The 16053-nt window shown below is 46.5% G+C and overlaps 1 protein-coding gene across 3 annotated transcripts in view; it reads left to right on the forward strand.

The window, feature by feature from the left end:
* The first annotated feature begins 505 nt into the window (after nucleotides 1-505).
* The window catches only part of ZNF532 (zinc finger protein 532), a 132634-nt gene continuing 117086 nt past the window's right edge, over nucleotides 506-16053 (forward strand). For 2 of the 3 annotated variants that reach the window (XM_060405573.1, XM_042239126.2), the window contains exon 1: nucleotides 15793-16021. Coding sequence is in view for 1 of the 3 variants with exons in the window: in XM_042239126.2 (XP_042095060.1) it covers nucleotides 15892-16021 (130 nt within the window). In the remaining 2 variants the exon portion in view is untranslated. Of the gene's footprint in view, nucleotides 646-15792; nucleotides 16022-16053 lie in introns of those variants that run through there. The other variant, XM_060405575.1, reaches the window with a different exon arrangement.

A 16053-nucleotide genomic window follows, 5' to 3' on the forward strand; every position in this document is an offset into this window, starting at 1 on the left:
GGCGGAGTGGAGGGGAGGAGCGTAGCTGTATCTCACGCAGATTTGTGAAACTGAGTTTGTGGACGGTTGAGTGACTTTTCCAAGGCCACAAAGGTAGAGAAGGGCTGAGCCAAGACTTCTGATCACCTCCCGGGTCACTCCCAAGTGCATGTGAGGGTGACTCTGCCGCCCCTTCGCTGGGTAGGTGCTGGGCGTTTATTGGGATTGTCCTGCCATAATGGTTAACAGACTGGCTCTTTTCATAAGCAAAACATAACCGTTGGAATGTTAAACGGTTTGTTTTGTTAACTGGGTTGAGGAAAGCACCCATTTCTTTTACCTTTCCGACCCCAGCAGGATGCCCATAAATGACAGCGATTGTTTGGAAAGAAGAGCTCGCAGGAGGGCAGATGGCAGGAAAGGCTTAGCGGGATGGATGCGTGCGTTTGTTCCTGAGCTGTCGGATGGGCAGGGAGGAGCTGGGGGCGAGGAGGAGGGCTGCGACCACGTGGAGAAGGTTCCACCCAACCGAGATGGGCTCGTCTCTCGGAAAGACACATGGAACCGGCCCCGTATAAAGCAGGGGCATCAACCAGAATGCCAACTCGGTTATTTTCTACCGAGAGAAACCGAGCCCTCCCTCGGCCGGGCGTGCTCCTGCGGGCGGTAAGTGCGAGCGAGACGCAAGGGTTCTGGAGCTGAGCCCTGAGCTGAGCGAGCCTGCGTCCAAACCTCAGCTTTTGCTTCGGCATGGTTGCATTCTGACCCGGGGCAGGCCCCCCGGCTCGGCTTTCTCCGCTGGAAGGCAGGCTCTGTGCGAGGCCCGAACGCGATGCAGACCCACGCTTGGGAGCTATTATTAGCCTCTCCCTGCAGGCGGAAGCAGAATTGCACGCGGAGAGCGGGCTCGGCGGGAACCAGGGCGGGGGAGGTAAGCGCGTGGTTCAGGGGTGCAGCCTCGCCTCCCGGGGGGCCACCCCTGCCGCCTCCGCTGGCCCCTCCCGCCGGGGAGGCGCTGGGCTGCGCGCCGTCAAAGCAGCCTTCCGACCCGGGCTGAGCACGCCCGGATTCTGAGCGAACCACCCCTCCGATGATGGACACATTCTTTCTTTAGATATGCTAATAGCTAGTCTGGCCTGGGTCAGCTTTGCCTCTTAAGGGGACTTCGTCTATCTCAGGTCTTTTGTATTAGACCGTTTAACTAGTTCATCTCAGAGGAGTAGTTTAAACTTTATTTCCGAGTTTTTTCAGGGGTACCCCGGTCTGGTGACCTCCAAACCTGATCTGACCCCATTCATCCCAATACCTACTGGCACCTTGGGATTTTTTTTTCTTTTTTAAACAGTAGAAAATACATCTCACTTTCCTAATCTATAAAGTGGGTTTGAGTTGTTGAGAAGAATAAGTGAAGTTATTCTTGAAGAAGGATTAAATGAGAAAATCCTGAACACCATAGCCTGCAGTATATGGTGGTGCTGTGCTAAGTCACTCAGTAGTGTCCTACTCTTTGCCACCCTACGGACTGTAGCCTGCCCTTCTCCAGAATATCTTCCCAACCCAGGGATCGAACCCAGCCCATGGTGGATAGTAGGCCCTCAATAAATGTGTTGAATGAGTCGATGGATAACTATTAGCTTTGATTATTGGGACTTCCCTAGTGGAGAAGGAAATGGCAATCCACTCCAGTACTATTGCCTGGAAAATCCCAAGGACAGAGGAGCCTGATAGGCTACAGTCCATGGGGTCACAAAGAGCTGGACATGACTGAGAGACTTCACTTCACGTCACTTTAACTTAACTAGTGGTTCAAATGATAAAAAGTCTTCCTGCAATGCAAGAGACCAGGCTTTGATCCCTGGGTGGGAAAGATTCCCCTGGAGGAGAAAGTGGCAGCCCACTGCAGTACCCTTGCCTGGAGAATCCCATGGACGGGGGTCTCATACAGTCCACGGGGTCACAGAGTCAGACATGACTAAGCATAGCACAGCAGGCCGTGTAAGGGAGTTGGATGTTCTCATAGGCGCCATGACTGTTTAGGAGACACAGGTTAGCAATCTTGATAAAGGCTACTCAGTGCTTTCAAGCTTGGGCTCCTTGGGGAGTAGTGGTCAGTCTGAGACAGGAAGGAAAAGGGCAGGGCAAAACCTTGACTTCCACTAGATGTTGTTCCGGAGGAGGCAATGGCACCCCACTCCAGTGCTCTTGCCTGGAAAATCCCATGGACGGAGGAGCCTGGTGGGCTGCAGTCCATGGGGTCGCACAGAGTCGGACACGACTGAAGCGACTCAGCAGCAGCAGATGTTGTTCATTCGATAAGTCATGTTTGATTCTTCGCAACCCCATGCACTGCAGCACACCAGGCTTTCCTGTCCTTCACTAGCTCCTGGGGTTTGCTCAAATTCATGTCCGTTGAGTTGGTGATACCATGCAACCATCTCATCCTCTGTCACCCCCATCTCCTTTTGTCTTCAATTTTCCTAGCATCAGAGTCTTTTCCAGTGAGCCTGCTCACCTCATCAAGTGGCCAAAGTATTGGAGCTTCAGCACCAGTCCTTCCAAAGAATGTTCAGGGTTGATTTCCTTGAGGATTGATTGGTTTGGTCTCCTTAAATACATTAGCATATGCTAAATGACACACTCACAGGTGCCATGATGGTTCTGAGGCTGACCATGGAAGGCCAGGAACTAGGAAATCCCCACCTCTTCCTCCATAAATAGTTGGAATCATCCTCCCACTCCTTAGGCTATGAAATTACCCAGTCTGTAAACACTGACGACTCCCTATTTCAGGCTGAGCTCGCCTTTTGAGACAGGCCACATTTTGTGGTGTTGGAGAAGACTCTTGAGAGTCCCTTGGACAGCAAGGAGATCCAACAAGTCCATCCTAAAGGAGATCAGTCCTGAATATTCATTGGAAGGACTGATGCTGAAGCTGAAACTCCAATACTTTGGCCACCATTTGAGAGCTGGTGATGGACAGGGAAGACTGGGGTGCTGCAGTCCGTGGGGTCGCAAAGAGTCAGACAGGACTGAGCTGAACCTGACCTGAACTCTCTCTCCTGGTCTCTCTCTCTCAGTAAACCTGCTTTCCCTTCGCCACGCTCGATCTTGAGTTCTTTCCTGTGCAAAGCCAAGGAACCTCACTTGGTGGCCCATCCCAGGGACTCACCAAGACCAAGTGGTCTTCGTGCCCTCCTGACTTTTCCTTTGATGATTAAAAATTAACTCATAGTTCTCCGGGCAGAACCCTTTTGCCTGCTGGCCTGTATTGTTCATAAGGGTGTTATATTAATAAATTTGCTTCTTACCTATCACTTTGCTTCTTGCTGACTTCCTTCTGTGCCAGGACATAAAGATGGACTTCCCGGTTGGTTCAGTGGTAAAGCATGTGCCTGCCCATGCAGGAGATGTGGGTTCAATCCCTGGGTCAGGAAGATCCCCTGGAGGAGAAAATGGCAACCCACTCCAGTCTTCTTGCCTGGGAGATCCCATGGACAGAGGAGCCTGGCGGGCTACAGTCCATGCTGTCTTAAGGAATCAGACAGGACTGAGTGCGGCGGCACCAGCCGTAAAGTATGAGTTTCATTAAGCTGTGAAGTGAGTTGTGCGGTTTTGCTTGGAAGATTACTTCAGCGTTCCATCTGAGGTGTGACTGAGTTCGAGTCCCTTCTGAGGTGTGGTTTCAAATAGAACATGGGGCCTGACTAGCTGGGATTGAACGCTGACTGCATCACTCCAGGCTGGAGAAAGTTCCCCAGCCTTATGTGTGAACTGAGATAACCACAGGGCTCCACTCTGAGGTGTGTGTGAGAATGTGGGTTAAATGAGATAATACCGCAGGGAGCAATGCCTGGCCTGGAGCCAAGGCCGGGGAAGTGTTGGCTATTATCCTGACTCACACACCCCGAAGCTGCGGGTCTGAGGAATGTAGGGGGAGGGGGAGCTTTACAAACCGCCCGTGATGAAAACTCCAGGAGCTTGGAGCTCCTCCTCTCTGTTTAGTCACGGTTCTTACAGACTTGGTTTCAGTAGCTGATTAGAAACGGAGGAGATGCCGGATCGGAAGTAGGTTCCCTAGGAAAGGCAGAAGTAACTCCTGGAGGCTCAAGGAAAATCGAAGTACTGGGAGACCAGATGCAAGAATCACAAGAATTATAGCCGACTGGCGAACTGTGATCCTTGAGGGTAGAGGGTAAAAAAGTCCTCTACAACCAAAGCGCGCAAAAATCTCCTCTGTATTCCAGTACAATTATCGACAACATAAAGACTGTGTTCAGAGTATGGCTTGCCCATGAAGGTGGGAGTACGTTTTATGAACTTTAGAGGTAACTTTAGGTTGGAGAGAACACAGTTGTTTCACAAGAGGTCCAGGGCTAAACAGCTCAGTGTGCAGCGTCTCTTTCTATAAAGCTGAGCTCCAAGCTGCCTGGCCGTTTAGGTCTTGCCCCTGTTTCGACTTTTTCTTTAATGGGGTTGTTTCTTGGATCTTTGAAATTCTCCTGGTGGGCTTCCAGCAGCAATTTGTCCCAGTTAACCTCACTTTCTTCATGAATGGTACCACTGTATTGATGATATTTGATCATTTACTTCAAGACATCCTGAGATATACATGACTCATAATTACACTCTACGATGAAGATACAGTAAAGCTTAAAGGAACTAACAAGAAAAAAAAAATACATGGCAATTTATTTGTATAAAGGTAGATGTCCTCTTTTTTTTTTTTTCTTTCCTCCTTATGGTCGGGATGTGGGACAGGCATAAGCAAAGGAAAACTTGGTTTCCTTTTGAGTGAAAACTCTTCAAATTCAAAACCATGGAAAGAAAACCGTTTTCTTCTGCTGGGTGGAAAAGGTGTGCTTTCTGAGTTTCTACCACCCTTTCTGGCTTTCTGCCTCTGGAAAAGACCCATAAGTGGAATGCCAAGGGTCACAAGAGTTACTTAGCTAAGTAAATACACATGAGTGATTGGGGGAGAATTACAAAGTCTTCCCTAAGTAACCGAGTCAAAACTAACAATACTCAGTTGTCAGAACATCAAATGAAGCTGCCCAAGCTATCACCCTAGACACGGCCAAGCATTTTAAAGACTCGCTGTTGAGGACAACATTTGATGGATGTAGTTTTGTTTTCTAGCTTATGGGAACAGGAGTGCCATGGGGGAGTGCCAGAGGGAACGCAGCTGGGGAAGGAAATCCGGTGATTGTAGAAGGGGAATACTTGGCAAGACAAGGAATGGACTGGGGTTTCAGTTTTATTTTGTTTTTGAAAGGATTTTGTTTTTACTGCCAACTTTATGGCTCAATTCTGAGTCGTATCAGTAGGATTTGTAAGCTGTCCTTTGACTGGGGTCTGGCAGTTTGGTATGTACTGGTGGTCTTAATTCAGTGTCTGGACTGGAAAGCAAACATTTTCATCTTGGGAATCCCCGTTACAATCGGACATTTTCCAAGGAGACGGTGGAAGCCAGATGGGAATGCGGCGCGCACTGCCCTGTTAGCTCTGAGTCTCCGCTGATGCCGTGTTGCTTTGTGCTTCCTTCTTCCATTCTGAACATCTATGAGCGCCTACTGTGTGCCCTGCCTGATGAGACTCCAGAGCACTAGATACTGGGGATTTAGAGCCGGGATTCCAACAAGCCACATCTTTGCTTCATGGAGTTCGCATTCAAATGGGAGGGAAAGGAATGAAAGATGTAATATAATTACGGCTGCCAAATTTAGCAAATAAAAATAAAGACACCCAGTTGAACTTGAGTTTCAGGTAAACAATGGATTTTCAAGTGTAAGTAGGTTCCATAGATGGCCTGTATTTTGTCTGGCAACCTTCAGTAGGATGCCGGGGAAGAGAGGAGTGCTATGGGACAAATAATTAGGAGAGTATAGGGCTATCTAGAGATGGGGGGACACATTTAGTCAGGGTGGGAAGGGAGGTTCCCTCTGACAAGGTGACATGGAGCAGAGAGACATGGATGAAGTGAGGGAGGGGCCCAGGCTGGTAAACCATCTGTGGAAAGCTATCCAAGAGAGAGTACACAGCACCGTAGAGACCCTGAGCTTCAATACTAGGATCACCACACACAGCCCTGCCTCAGTAAGCGCTTAATAACTGAAGTTAGCTGACTCTGGGTCAGTCCACGGTTCTATTAGCCACTCATGTTGTTCTCTAGTTGCTAAGTTGTGTCCGGCTCTTTTGCGACCCCATGGACTAGAGTAGAGCCCTCCAGGCTTCTCTGTCCACGGGATTCTCCAGGCAAGAAGACTGGAGCGGGTTGCCATTTCCTCCTCCAGGGGATCTTCTCAACCCAGGGATCAAACCCAAGTCTCCTGCATTGGCAGGTGGGTTCCATACCACTGAGCCTCCGGGGAAGACCTCATATCACACCCTAGTTCTACAGTCTTACTAAAGTCTAAGGTGTTGGGGGAGGGGGCGGAGGGAGGAAACGGACAAAGAACATGTTCTAGGTGCCTGTTCATATCCTGGGGCTTCCCCAGTGGTGGCAGTGGTAAAGAACCCATCTGCCAATTCGGGAGACACAAGAGACCTGGGTTTGCTCCCTGAGTGGGGACGATCCCCTGGAGGAGGAAATGGCAACCCACTCCGGTGCTCTTGCCTGGAGAATCCCATGGACTGACGAGCCTGGAGGGTTACAGTCCACGGGGTCGCAGAGAGTTAACACTACTGAAGCGGCTTAGCATGCACACACTTGTCTCTTAGCTGGGATAGTAATCAAGAAGGGGAGTTGTTTCTTCTGTGCCAAGCTTCCTAGCAGAAACAATAGACATATTTAGCACAAAATAAATAGGTTGAGAGAAGGAAAAGGGAAACACAGATCTTTTCTCAGACCTGCCCGTGTCCTGGGTGCCCACCTGATCATGGAGGCGTCCTCGATGGTCCTGATTTGACAGATGGCAACGCTTTCCCTTCCTTTTGTCAAGTTTCTTTGGATTTTGTGACCCTATGGACTGTAGCCCACCAGGCTTCTCTGTCTATGGGATTCTCCAGGCAAGAACACCGGAGTGGGTTGCCATGCCCTTCTCCAGGGGATCTTCCTGACCCAGGGATTGAACCCAGGTCTCCTGCATTGCAGGCAAATTACCATCTGTCTGAGCCATCAGGGAAGCTCAAGGATAAAGGGATCAGCCTTTATTATTATTTTTTTTAAATGGAGATTGTTCTTATTTACTGAAATACTTTATTGTTTGGTAGGTTCCAGAGAGGAAGTTTTGGTCATACTTCCGTGTCTGTTACTCACTTTCCTCTCCAGTCCCCTGGTACTCCAGTCTCTGACAGGAGGGCTGAGATGGAAGATGAGGCTGGATTAGGGAAACGGTGGAGGGGCAAAATCAGTGAGAACCAGAACTGACTGCCGCCCACCCCAGCCTGGACTTTGAGAACCTGCTCTGCACCTTAGCATCTACGGTCACGTGACTTTGCTGTTCTGCCAGCACTTTATTCTTCCAGAGCTCTTCTGCCCCAGAACACGGCTTGGTTGTTTCTTTAGAGGAGCTTCTCTAAAGGCCCACCAACTCTGCTTTTTGGCTGCACTGAGTCTTGGTGGCTGGGCAAGGGCTGTTCTCTAGCTGCAGCAGGTGGGGGCTGCTCCTCGTTGTGGTTTGTGGGCTGCTTGTTGCCGTGGCTCCTTGTGTTGCAGACCACAGTGGACGTCAGTGGTTGTGGTGCACGGGCCCAGCTGCTTCCTGGCATGGGGGGAGTCCTCTGGTACCAGGGATGGAACTGGTCTCCCCTGCATTGAGAGGCAGATTCGAAACTCCTGGACCACCAGGGAAGCCCAGTTTTTTCTGTTTAACAGTTTAGAAAATCTGCTTTATGCTATAAATTAGATAGCCGATAGCTGTGAAAGGTAATACTCATACAGAATTTTTAGCACCAAATCACAAGTGATTGCCAAACATCTGTTTCTAAAATGCTCTCTCCGTACGTATCAAGAGATTCGAAAAGCAGTCACTTCTTCTTGGTTAAAATATTACCCATTATTTTCCTATTATTAGTATTTTCATTTAAAGTGCAGCAAATGTGTTTTCTTTTTTAAATTAATAATTGTTATTGGAATATAGTTAATCTACAATGTTGCGTTAGTTTCAGTGTACAGCAAAATGAATCTGTTATATGTATATACACTCTTTTTTAGCCTCTATTCCCATACAGGTCATTACAGAGTACTGAGCAGAGTTCCCTGTGCTATACATTATATGTCAATCACAATCTCCCAATTTCTCTCTCTCACTCCTGCTTAATAGTATCTTTAAAGGACTCGATTAAGCTTTTTTTAAAATTCCAGCTGAGTCATGTAACTTGTGGGATCGTAGTTCCCTGACCAGGGATTGAACCCAAGCTCTGGCAGTGAAAGTGCTGAGTCCTAACTACTGGACCAACAGGGAATTTCCATGCGTTTATTTTTATTCTGTCTGCCAGACAGTGTGTTATGGACAGCATTTAATCACAAAAAACACAGGAGACTTAAAACTCTTTTAAAGAGGACAATGAATAACCTATCTGTATAAAATTCTTTGCTGTAACATAGCCAGCGAAACACTGAGTGGCAAAGATTTCAGTAGTCACGCCTCATCTTTCAAAGTCTAGTATTGCGTCCCTCTTGCAGGAAACTCCTTATGCAACCCCCAGCCTTTAAAAATAAAATTAACCTCATGGTGATATCCTGTAACAATCTCTGAACTTTTGGCTTCAGTTTCTTGGCTGCAGTTGCTTATCTGTGAGTGATTCAGTGATGAATTTTGTGTGAAGGAATTTTTGTAATTTAATCCTAGAATTAAACATCCCTGGAGAGTTAGCTGCTTCTTTAGTTGTTATTAATAGTTGTTTTTTTTTTTTTTTAATCATATACGGGGACTTCTCTGATGATCCAGCTGTTAAGACTCCATGCTTCCAGGGCAGGGAGCATGGCTTTGATCCCTGCTGCCTCAGATAGTAAAGAGTCTGCCTGCAATGTGGGAGACCCAGGTTCAATCCCTGGGTTGGGAAGATCCCTTGGAGCAGGAAATGGCAACCCACTGCAATATTCTTGCCTGGAGAATCCCACAGACAGAGGAGCCTGGTGGGCTACAAGGCATGGAGTCCCAGAAACTTGGACACGACTGAGCGTACACACACACAAAACACACACAGGGAACTAAGATTCCTTGCATGCCACACGGTAGGCCCCCCCCACCCCCCAAAAAAAACATAGTGTTTCAATTAAAGAATTCATTTATTATTGAGACTATATCTTCTCCCCTAAACTTCTTATTTAGTGGTTCATGAAAAAAAAAAATCCGTTTTTATAGGTATGACATCACTGGAACAGGATCAGGCATATAACCTCAGCTGTGGCATGTTAGAAATAGCTGCTTTTCTCTTTCAATGGTAGAGCAATCTTCCCACACCATGTAATTTATTCTAACACGTGTTCACTGACATCTTATACAGCAATATTTTCTTAAGCATTTTCCAACTGTTTGCTGACAAATGAATGTATTTTATCTTGCAGTTATATTTTCTAGTTATTACTTTCCTATTTTAACATTTGTTGGTTTATATTTGTATTTTCTACCTTTCTTAGTTCAGTTCAGTTCAGTCGCTCAGTCGTGTCCAACTCTTTGCGACCCCATGAATCGCAGCACGCCAGGCCTCCCTGTCCATCCACCAACTCCCAGAGTTCACTCAAACTCACGTCCATTGAGTCCGTGATGCCATCCAGCCATCTCATCCTCTGTCGTCCCCTTCTCCTCCTGCCTCCAATCCCTCCCAGCATCAGAGTCTTTTCCAATGAGTCAACTCTTCACATGAGGTGGCCAAAGTACTGGAGTTTCAGCTTTAGCATCATTCCTTCCAAAGAACACCCTGGAGTGATCTCCTTCAGAATGGACTGGTTGGATCTCCTTGCAGTCCAAGGGACTCTCAAGAGTCTTCTCCAACACCACAGTTCAAAAGCATCAATTCTTCTGCGCTCAGCTTTCTTCACAGTCTAGAAATAACCAGTGTTTCCCCAGTGATGTGTGGCTTTGGGTCTTTTAACGTTAAATACACTTCTCATCAAGTTTAAGAAAAATGGTAAAGTATTTGATCGTTTCTTCTCTCTAAAAGTCATTGAGAAAGAAAAGCCCTACAGGTGTTTAATCAATCTGGATGTTCTAAACACCTAATTTTTCAATGTCTTTCTGTATGTGATGTTGGCCCTGGGGAGACCTCAGTGAGCCAAAGTGTCATTGTCCCTGACCTCACAGCTTTCTTATCTCCTGGAGTGAGAGCCAGAAACTCCAGTGTCAGGAATTCCCTGGCGGTCCAGTGGTTAAGACTTGGCACTTTCCCTGCCAGGGCCCAGGTTCAGTCCCTGGTTGGGGAACTGAGATCTCACAAGCCACGTGGTGTGGCCAAAAAGAAAACAAAATAAAGCAACTCGAGCGTTGTGTGAAAATGATAACTTAGGCACCTGCCGGGGGCCACCCATGCTCGGTGTGTACATGTTGAGAGAGGTCGAGGAAGGCTTCTCCAGGTGAGTGACATAAATTTAGATCTAAAGATGCTTGGGAGCGAGTTCACAAAGGGGACTGGGAGTGGTGGTGAGCGGTGGGCCTCAGCCTTTGTTGGCGCCAAGGACGGGTTCCGTGGAAGAGGATTTTTCCGTGGACCGGGCTGGCAGGGATGGTTTGGGGATGATCCAGGCGCATGACACCTGTTGTGTCCTTTAATCTTATGCAGCTGCTGATCTGACAGGAGGTACTGGTCTGCGGCTGGGAGGTTAGGGACCCTTCATGGAGACAGTCTTCCAGAAAGAGGGAACAACATGTGAAGGGCTGACAGTGAGAGCCATCAGGTTTCATTTAGAGAACAGAAAGTTCTGCCAGGCTGGATCCTAGGCTGTAAGGAGGGAGGGGCAAGGGATGTGGGCCGGCACGTGGGTTGAACCAGGGAGACCTTGAGTCTGGATCTTATTCTAAGGACGGTGGAGAGATGCGGAAACGTTTGAGTAGATGGGTGACAAGATGGCATCGTTAGACACATTCCTAGAGTTCTCAGTGTGGAGACTTGAAAGTTGGCCAGGTTGGAGGCAAGAGGGTCAGTTAGGGAGCAGTTCTGAACTGAAGGGAGGGGCGGGAGGGTGAGTCCAGGTGAACGGATGTGGATAGAAGGGACTGGACCCTCTCAGGTGGAACACTCAGCACCTAGGGATGGAGTGGGTGAGGGAGTGAGTGCCATTAGAGGACGGGCTCAAGGGGAAATGGGTCTGTTTTGGTTGGTGTCTGCGGCTGAGTTTCTTAGAAACAGACTCTGGATAATCTCTGGAGATCCACTTGTGAGGGAGTGAGGAAGGCTGGATTAGGCAGAAGGAGCTGGTCCCTAAAGCTCTGGACACTGAGGCCTGAGCCATTTTACAGGGCGTTCTGGAACTAGGATGGCCCTTTAGAAATGGCCCAAATTGAGGCAAGCCTTTGTTATCACTACATCAGCCAGACACTGGCTGCTCCCGAGGGAGGAGTGTAACCTTGGGTGAGACAGTTCACAGGACCTGGCTCAAGATGGTAGCCAAGGCCTGGGACTCTGTTGGGAGTGGTCAGATGTCAATGGTCTGAGTAGCTAGGGGAGGGGGGTTCATACTCTGAATAGAGTTTTAGACACAGCACTGCAGTGGCAAAAGATCTTAGGTTTAGCTTGGGACATGCTTATTTCTTGGTGAAAAGTGAAGTTGCTCAGTCGTGTCCGACTCTTTGCGACCCCATGGACTGTAGCCTACCAGGCTCCTCAGTCCATGGAATTTTCCAGGCAAGAGTCATGGAGTGGGTTGCCATTTCCTTCTCCAGGGGATCTTCCCAACCCAGGGATTGAACCCAGGTCTCTGGCACTGCGGGCAGACGCTTTACCGTCTGAGCTGCCAGGGAAGCCCAAGTACTATTTCTAGGTACTTGTGGGTTTATTATCCATCCTTAGTTCACAAGTAACTAGTTAATTTCAAGTATGGGATGTACAAGGCATTGGACTGACTGGTGGGGGTGTTGGAAGATGCAAAGATGAGGATTTGCATAGGGACCAATGAGATCCCTTCTCGGGTGGAAATGGCCCACACTTTAGCTTCTTCTCCCGAAAGGATTAAGTCTGATTGCTTTTCCTTGGCTCAGATACCTTTCCAGTTCTCCTCTTTCTCCCCTTCTCCTCTTGGACTTAGTAGAAAACAAGCCCAAACACCAGTTCCTTTCAAAGAAGCCCAGACTTAATGTAAAAGTTGCAAAGGATTAGGAGACCTTATGGGGTTCTCAATAGATCCTGTCCATTGGCCCATAGTTTCTGAAGATGACTCTTGGCTGGTACCCCAAACCCCAAATTTCTTGTTCTTTTTTGATTGTCTAGAGTTCACACAACAACCCTTTCCTCGAACTTATCCCTCTCTTTCCTTGGGCAGGGCTGGTTTCTTAGGCCTAAAGAGACAGCAGGAGATGAAGATTAGTGAATCCATCTAGGGGCCAGGAATTATGAGGTCATGGGGCACCCCACTCCAGTACTCTTGCCTGGAAAATCCCATGGACAAAGGAGCCTGGTAGGCTGCGGTCCATGGGGTCGAGAAGCGTCGGACATGACTTAGCGACTTCCCTTTCACTTTTCACTTTCTTACATTGGAGAAGGAAATGGCAACCTACTCCAGTGTTCTTGCCTGGAGAATCCCAGGGACGGGGGAGCCTGGTGGGCTGCCGTCTATGGGGTCACACAGAGTCGGACACGACTGAAGTGACTTAGCAGTAGCAGGGCCTCTAAAATAATGCCCAACTTTGCATCATGAAATTCGTTAAGTGACAAGTCCATTAAACTGAGGTGGCGCCAATACCCTGGCCACTTACGTAAATAAATCAAAATCTAAGCCCAAAAATACTTCAAGGTTAGGAAATCAAAACCGATGAGGATGACCAATCACAAACAGCCAACTACACGTTAAGCCGGAGCCAATCAAGTAATTTCCTCCCTGCGCATCCTCACCTCCTCTCTACCTCTCCCCAGCTCTGTGGGTGGAGCCCCGCCACTTCCTGTTTGGCACTGCCCTCTTGGAATAGATTTTTGCTCAAATCAACTTAAATCAAATTAAACATTTTTTAATGCATCTCAGCTTATCTTTTAATAGGACACAGCCCCACCGCTTCAGGTCTCCTAGTGAAGGCTTTACAGGTATTTCCAAAGGAGGTTCGGGAAAGGGGACCTGTTTACGGAATCACTAACAAATACGAAGAGGAATCCTCTCTTAGGTCTCCACTCAGTCTTTTCCTGGCAGGTTGCTAATAATTTAAATCTGGTTATGATTTCTTTCAAGGGTATGTTTTTGAAAACTTGAAAAAAAAATTCTGGTTCTATCAATATTTTGCTCAGCCCTTGAGATGGATCAGCTACAGATCTTAGAATTATAATCCTACTGTCAAATAGTGTAATAATTCCTTTGAAAACAAGCCAACAGATTTAACATATGGAACTCTATAAACACCTAGGCCTAGCTTAGTTTTGAGCTAAAAAAATGTGTCAGCTCAAGTCAGGGGACCGTCAGTTTAAGGTGTGGTTTGTCAGGCCTTTTGATGGTGAGATAAAGAAAAGGCTTTTCTTATTGTTTTCCTTCTTCTCTTCCACAAGGAGCACACCTTTTGTATGCTCTGCCCAACAAAGGAATTTCCCAATTTCATAGAATTCAGAGGGAAAGTATGATATATGTAGATTGACTATCTGTATGTGCCTGCAATGCCTCTTCAAACCACAAAAGGCTTTAAAAAAAGAAAAACCTGGGATTTTGCAATTCACTGATTGGAGGAAAAACGAAGACATTTAAGAGTTAGCAGTAAAAACACCAACAAAATCCCAAAGGATTTGGAATTCCTTTAGTTTCTATTTGGCAGAAGAATAGTATGATTTCTTTGTTTTGCCCTTTCTTATCTACAGCAGTCAAATAATAGATTATTTCATTCTTTACTACTATTGTTGCTCAAAGCAGAGTGGTGTCCAAAATAGCACAATAACAGAATGAACCTTTGTATGGATTTTTTGGAAGAGGGGTAGTGTTTTTATTTTTAAAAACTTATTCTAAAATTGGTTTTTTCTGTTGTGAAATTCAGTGATTTCATAGAATTAAGATGAATGGGTACTTTGCTTTTCACTAATGGTCTACCTGGAGAAGGGATTTCTCTGAAATCCTCTTTGTAAAAATGAACAAAGATAATTTGCAAGAAATTATCTTTTACTTTTGGTTGGTTTAGGGTTTTTTAAAAGCAGATGCAATGTTAACTGTTGCCGCTTGTGCAAATGATGAATTGCGCTTTCAAACAAATTTCCTCCAGCCGAGGCTTGACCAAAATGCCGGGCTTTGTAATTAAGCTCTGTTCAAAAAGTATTTGACATTATGAAGCCATGTGAGGCAGTTCTACAAACGAAGGCTCTTTACCATAAGCAATCCAGATTTGAGTTTGGGGAGTACAGTTCTTGAAACCATTCAAACACTCTATGCTGTGCTTTCAACTCTTGGAAGAAGGGAATTGGGGGAGGGGCAAGAAAGTATTTTAAGTACACAAAGATTCTAAATTTAAGAAAGCTAGGATTTACTACAGCAGGTAGGGAGGTTATGAAATTCCATACATTGTAATTTGTGTAGTGTATCAAGATTTCATAAGCAAGGCCTTGTATTTATTTCAATGCACGTCATGTTTTCACATGCATATTAATAAAGGCCCACCTTTGAGAGAAGAAAAAAAGGCCTCCTTTCAAATGAAATCAAGCCCAAGTAAAGTTGAAACTCAGCCCACAGGGTACTGGCGCTGTTTTCAGGCTAAAAGAAGATGAGTTTCAATTTCATTGTCTTGTAACATTGATAAATGTGATCCAGTGGTTTGCAGAACTTGCAGATCACACAGGTCTTTCTAAAGACGTGTAAATATGTATCTCAATCTATGTGCAACTCCAAACAAGGTGCAGTTGGCAGTTAAAGACCAACAACTCTTCTGTGAGACAATCATTTGGTTCATTTACATGAAAAGTCTTAAATAGCAAAAATGCTCCTTCCAATTTACATCAGACAATGACCCCATAACAGAGAACAATGGCTTCCTCGATGGAAGTTAATGCAGAGAAGAGACACACTGAGGTTTAGAAAACAAAGAAAACTTTTCAGCACACTTTGCAAATATTAGCCAATATTTAAAATAAAGCACAGAAAAGCTTCCTGTGCTGTGAGTCTGCACGGCTCCTGGAGAACTACTAGTATCTGCAGAATGAGATTAAACAGGAGTGAGCCTTTTTAAGAGGTTATGGTGGCAGTTTTCGGATCCTTCCATTTTGTCCTATTTTCCGGGTAAGCACAGTGCACTTGATTTGGGGCTTTCTCACGTTAAAAAAAAACAAAAAACACCCCCAAAACAAAAAACCTTTCGACCCAGTGCATGTCTGTGAACCGTGTGGGAACCAGGACCCAGGGCTGGATAAACTGCATACCTGATCTGTGGTAATATGTTGTCTCCATCTGGGCGTGTTAAGGATTATACACGTCTGTGATCTTTACATGGGGTTTATGTATGTATCTTTTTGCGTTCTGGAGGCCGTGACCACCTGCTGTAGGTACACTACGTGCTTGTTACATTTGTACACATCTCCCTTCTTGAATTTAAAGACCCAGCTATTACATCTTGTTTACTCAATATCATTCCCCCATTTAAAAAAAAAGGACTACATGAACCGAACATGCCATGTTTCAATCTGGCCCCAGTGGCTTTTTCTCTGAAAAGGAAAACGTGTGTCTTTTACACCAGGGCTTTCTCCCCACCCCAGGGGGTGTCTTCCATCCTTTTGTGGCTCAGTTTAAGGCGAAAAGGGCTCCAAACCACTAACCACCTAGGAGAGAGCCCCCTTCTTCCACCTCCAGGGAGAATTTCAGATGTAATGCATCTGAAGATAGCGTGCTCTCTTCTGACTTCTTTGCCACCATTGCGAGGATCACAAAACACCAGCGCCTTGGCTTCAAGATCTTTTTGCAACCATCTTTGGCGAGGCCTTGCTTCCTTCCACTCGAGTAAGTTGCGGCTTGGGGCCGTGGAGAGGACC

Source organism: Ovis aries, chromosome 23 (assembly GCF_016772045.2).
Source record: "Ovis aries strain OAR_USU_Benz2616 breed Rambouillet chromosome 23, ARS-UI_Ramb_v3.0, whole genome shotgun sequence".
NCBI lineage: Eukaryota > Metazoa > Chordata > Mammalia > Artiodactyla > Bovidae > Ovis > Ovis aries.